Genomic DNA, 6,169 nt, shown 5'->3' with positions numbered 1-6,169 from the left:
GTCTATTAGATGTTTAAGAACAAAAATTATTGCCTTTTTACTGGACTTTTTGCAGAGTTAAGTGGATAAACCACTGATCACTTTTGAATTGTCTCTATTTGCCATAATCATATATTGTGTATTCATTTGTTATTAATAAAGCTTGATTTATGAAAATAAACCTTCGAAGTCAACCTATGCTAGTCTTAAGGAATAATTGGTCATCAAAGTAATTCTAATAGGTCAATTCTGGCTAAGATAGCAAAAAGTCTTTCGTAGGTCAATTTTTTTCTTTTTACCGATTTCACAAAAAAGATAAAGGTTATCAATTCGTCCGAATATCTTTTTTTATGTACATTATATGTATATTTTTATGTATATTTTTTATGCATAACTAAAATTTTTATATGAGAATTGAAGTCGGTTTGGTTTTTTGCTTAAAAATTACTTGTTTTTATTAAATCTAGTTTTAATAATTACATTTCATTGCTCTAAAAAATGTATTTTTTCATTCAGCCAATTTTTAAAAACCCTTTTATTTTAGTTTTTTTTTATTTATTGTTTTAATAAGGAAAATATAGGATTTTTATTTTGATTTAATGTTTGGAAAGGTATTTAATTTTTTTCTATATATTTTTATTTTTCTTAATTAAATATATATTTTTTTTTTCAATTTAATTTTCTTTTTGTTAGATTTTATTGCTTTCAAAAGAAAAATAAAATTTTTTTATTTCATATAATTTTTACGATCTTTTTTTATATGTTAATTCCAAATTTTATTTTTTTGCCTTTTTAATTTCTTTAGATTTTTTTTTAACATTTTTTTTTATTTCATTTAATTTTTAGGTAGATAATGTTTTTATATTTTTTGGTTTAACTTGTTTCTTCTTCTAATTTAATTTTATTTTAATTTTTACATTTCGTTGTCATTAAAAAAAAAAAAAATTTTTTTTAAATGCATCTAATTTTAAAAAATATATTTTTATTTTTTTTTACTTTATTCACAATTTATTTTTTCGCTTCGAGTGATCTAAGTTCGAGTTTCGGGCAGCGGACTTTTTTTCTTTTTTAATTTAATCTTTCTTTCATTTAATTTTTTTACATAATATATATCATTTAATTCTAAGAAAGTTATTTTATATATATTTTTTTTAATTTTTTTCTCAACTTAATTTATTTTCTTTTAATAATTAGAAATTATTGTTTTAAAAAAATTTTTTTTTTAATTCATTTAACTTTTAGCAAGTTATTTTTCTCTTTAAATAATTTCTCCTTTTTTTTGTTTAATTTTCTTTTCATTTTAGACTTTATTTTATTTATTTCTATTTTTTTATTTTTACCATAGTTTAATTTAATTTATTTTACTTTTTATATTATATTTTATTTTAAGTTAATTTTCCTTTGTTAATTGCATTTTCTTTTAATGTTTAGTGTTTATTGATTAAAAAGGAAAATTTTATATATTCTTTTCATTTAAGTTTATCTTATTGTTATTTTTTTTTTGATTTATTTTTTGGTCTTTTTAAATTTAGTTTTTATTTAATGTAAGATTTTGTTTTAAGTATAAAAATATTTATTTAATTTTTAAGTACTACTTTATTCTTTTTTATTTAATAAAGTTAAATCGAATTTAGTTTTTAAAAAACTTATTGCTAAGAGGCTAACAACAAAGCGCTAAGACCTCCTCGTTAGTAGATCTTTCAATTAGCCTTTCAAAAGACAGTAACGAGTTTGCAACAAGATAGCTGCCAGAATTGACCTGTAAGTCGACTTAAGCCGTTATTGATTTAGACGACTGATGTGTAAGGATAAAGTGTAGTGACTTCATCATCAATTTCAACAAAAAATATACGCTTTGCTTTCGAATGCAATCTTTATTTCAAACATTATCTACATATTAATGAAGTTGTGGAATCTGACTTTTAAGTATGTAGTGCAAAATATCTATATAACTAAAACTATTAGGGTAGGTAGGTAGGGTGGTCCAAAAATGCATGTGAAACAATTAAAGTCGGAATTTTTATGCTCTCACCGCCTATGATTGTTCTATATTGAAAAAAACATACCCCTATTTTTCTTTTTTTTTAAATCAAAAAGTATTTAGAGGTCGCTAAAAATTTTCCTTGTCTAATATAAATAATCAGGGACCGTAACGGTTATAAGTTTTATTATAAAAATCACTTTTTAAATCGTTATTAACTGAGTTTTATTTTTTGCTCGGAAAATAATCGTTACGTTTTAAGTTTTATTTTTTGCTCGGAAAATGAGAGTTACGTTTTAAGTTTTATTTTTGCTTGGAAAATAATGGTTACATTTTAAGTTTTAATTTTTGCTTGGAAAATAATGGTTACGTTTTAAGTTTTATTTTTTGCTCAGAAAATAAAACATATTTTTTGCGTATGCGTATGCGCTTTTTTGCACTTTTTCCTTAGAAATGTGGTTCTCCTTGTTTCTGCCCTGGTATCTGTATTTTCATTACCCACTCCACAGTTGCGTTAAAGGTTCAATGCAGCCGCCCCCTGTCTATTCACGCATGCGCATACGCATACGCAAAAATTAAGTTTTATTTTCTGAGCAAAAAATAAAACTCAAGAAATAACGATTGTTTTCCGAGCAAAAAATAAAACTTAAAACGTAATCATTATTTTCCGAGCAAAAAATAAAACTTAAAACGTAACGATTATTTTCCGAGCAAAAAATAAAACTCAGTTAATAACGATTNACTTTCCGTGTAATTTTTTGAGTTGAAATTTCAAAGGATAATCGTTATTTGCGGTCCCTGTNATGGTACTCCGAGTAATACGAAATATATTGCTTTACTCCTTACGCACGTAGCATTTCTCTTTCCGCGTGATTTTTTGAGTTGAAATTTCAAAGGATAATCGTTATTTGCGGTCCCTGTAAATAATATAAGACTACTTGTCGTAGAAATGGCATGAAATTCTTGAAAGTCAATATTTTTCCATCGGAAAACTCTGTTTCTCTTCAGGAGGAGGAAAAATGTTGATTTTCAAGAATCATATACCACTTCTATGAAAAGTTGTTTTTTCCATATAGAATTCATGGAAAATTTTGAGCGCTTTGATCTAGCTCTAAATATTTTTTGATTTCAAAATAAAAAATAATGCTTTATTTTTTTCGATATAGAACAATCCTATGCATAGGAGAGAGCATTAAAATTCAGACTTGCCTGCTTTTTGGACACACAACGATCGATGAATGCAGAACACACAACTGTTGATGATAGATAAAACATATTGCGTTAAGAAAAGTTTTTTTTTCTTCTACTTTAGTTTCGCGCAAAATTATAATATTTTACTGAACTTATTCATTTAACTGTTTATTATTATGTTAACCTAAGTATATACATATTTAATTACATTGGTGTTTCTTCGCAAAAATATATTTTTTGATTACTTGAAACTAATGAATATGCAAAAGGAAAATCACCTTTAAAATGCAATAAAAATTTATTCTTCGTATACTTTTACGAACGCAGAAATATTACCGCAACTGCACGTATTAACAATAAAAAGCATGAAACGATAATAAAAAGCACGAATTAGAAATAGCACGTATCCATGTTCACAGATATTAAATGGAGCATAAGCAAATTAGATTTAAGACACTCATTTTGTGTTATTGCACGTGCTTGGTGTTATTGATTGTTTTGATTGTTAAATCAATTTGCATTCGTTACATTTCCGTAAACTGCACACTATCTCAACACAAACAATAATGTAAAGTCACCTTCCGAAATTTGTATGTGAAAAGTCTCAATTTATACTCACGAATTGGCCCGTCTGCTTTTTACCCGATTCACCAAAATTTTGTTTAACTTAACGGCTCAACCCTTCACCCCTAGCGCTGACTAACCAATCAATCCAAAATTCTAACCACTAGCCACTCCATGTGGCCTGTTCTTATTTGTGTATACACTTCACACCAAATGCACACATATGAACATACATATACATATGTATGTGTAACTGAATTTATAACAGAGTTTTCTACCTGCTTTGCTAACTAAATTAGTATATACTTACATACAAACATACATAAATGTTTCTTACCTCTTTAACTAGTGATGTTTTTATTGCTTAGCTATTTTTAGCAATAAGTTATATCGCTGAATTACATAATAATCTAATGCATATTTTTCAAAATTTTTTCTTCAACATTTGTTTTGTTTTTTTTTTGCGTACGAAATAAATAAATTCAAAATCAATTCATCATCAAATGTTCATCATACGCCATGTGTACACAACTGACAAAATATCACAAAAAAAAATTGTGTCGCTATTGAAATACAATTGTTTTTGTATTTCACAACAACAATATCAATAATTAAAATTGTTCATAAATATGATACACACTTATCATCGACCGACCGACAAAAAACTAAACAACAAACAAATAAACAAAATGAAAATCTTTGCAAACCAAAAACAACAAAATAAACAACAGCTCCGCATTCGCCGCGTCGACAAAAGTTGAATTTGCGCATGAAATCACTAAGCTTGGACTCACCGGAATCAACGGAATTACACGGTCAAATACGTCGGCGTCAACAGCCGGTCATTGGTCCAACAACTGTTGTTGGTGGCGGCAGTGGATATTATCATAGCGGTTCCGGTGGACACTTGGAGCACAGTACGCCGCCATCAAATAATAGCCGTTTGCATTGNTTTGCATTGTAAGTAGACACCGCACCAACTACTCTAACAAGCACACACACACACACACCACACCACACACACACACACACACATACATTTACACATACAGAGTGATACGCTTGACAAGGATTAAAGAAACATACATATGTACATAAATCAGCACGATTTGACAGCAGAATAAAATTATTTTAGGAGAAAATCTGAAGCGATTTTTCATACCTGTTCGGCGTTATTTTAAATCTCAGCAACTTTTTTCCAGCTAATTTTTTTGCAAACAAAACCTGCAACTACTTGTAGCTATATTTTTCACAGTTCGTGTGAGATTAGTTCGAACTACACCTTGCGACTTAAACCAGAAAATTTCCAATTAAATCAATTCACGAAACCAGGTGCCAAATGTAGTAAATCTGCATTTATAGCCTTTCTCTCCGATGTCTTCTTTTAACGGACTTTGAAATTTCAAGGATATATTTAATTAAAAATTTTTTTTTAAAAATGATTGGCAATGTAGAATATCAGTATTGGTATCAAGGGGAAAAATTCTCTAGAATTTAAAAAAATAAATAAATTTTTGGTTCACCATTACACTGAAGGGACACTAAAATCCCCAAAAAAAAAGCCGAGACACGTTACCTTAATTTTGGGTCGCAGATTAGGGATGTGTATATCGTTTTTTTAGATCAGGTCACTTTCCCAAGAAATTTTCATTATAGGTTTGTATTGCGAACGAAAAAAAAATTAAAAACTTAGCAAGCAAAATGTTACTCATACGCCATGTACGAGTCTAGTACATACTAGTACGGCCTTGTACGATGTGGCGTTTGAGTAACATTATTTCCTGGCGTTATTTCTTACAAAAAGTTATTATACAATTTAATTTGACCATTTAAAACTTGTTTATTTATCAACCAATTTTAATCACTAAAAGCTTGATCCTTTGGGAAAAGAACAGGCTTTACAAAAAATTTAAAAACATTAAAAAAGATTTATTTTTTTAATTTTTTCTTCGTTAAAGATTGAACATTTTTTTTCATAAAAATTATAATATCTTGGAAAAATTACCGGTTGTGGAAAAACGGTCTAGAGATCCGTACTCTTCGACCCTCAGTTAAGGTCACGTGTTTCAGCATATTTTTGTGTCATTTCAAAACTTAAGATTTTCCTTGCACTGTTATTTTTATTTTTTTTACGCGAATGAAGTTTCGATGGACGAAATTCGAGGATGTGGTCGTGTATACATATATTTATATTAGTCTTTTAGATATTTCTTTTAATAAATATTGCAAATTCTCAAAGATATTCAAGTATAAAATTTTACAAAGACATTTTCCATACCTATACGTCCTTGTGCACCAAAGAAAATGTATCTCTTTCAATTCCAAAGAATTTTCTTTTTTTTACATGACGGCCATATTTCACTTTGTTTTTTAAATACCTTTGAAATTTCAAAGTCCTTTACAAATGTCGGGATGGCCGTTTTATGAGACAAGCAAAACACATGTACTTACAAC

The 6,169-nt window shown here is 27.9% G+C and overlaps 1 protein-coding gene across 1 annotated transcript in view; it reads left to right on the top strand.

Moving 5' to 3' along the window:
- Positions 1-6,169, top strand: part of Stacl (SH3 and cysteine-rich domain-containing protein) — a 132,220-nt gene that overhangs the window by 68,742 nt on the left and 57,309 nt on the right. The window contains 1 exon segment of the mRNA XM_017609673.1: positions 4,447-4,665. Within this exon segment, the coding sequence (XP_017465162.1) occupies positions 4,447-4,665 (219 nt within the window).

Source organism: Rhagoletis zephyria, unplaced genomic scaffold (assembly GCF_001687245.7).
Source record: "Rhagoletis zephyria isolate East Lansing unplaced genomic scaffold, Rhagoletis_zephyria_1.1 Rzeph_scaffold_00246, whole genome shotgun sequence".
Taxonomy (NCBI): domain Eukaryota; kingdom Metazoa; phylum Arthropoda; class Insecta; order Diptera; family Tephritidae; genus Rhagoletis; species Rhagoletis zephyria.
Note: the sequence above shows the minus strand (reverse complement) of the source record. Positions and strands in the feature narration are given on the sequence as shown.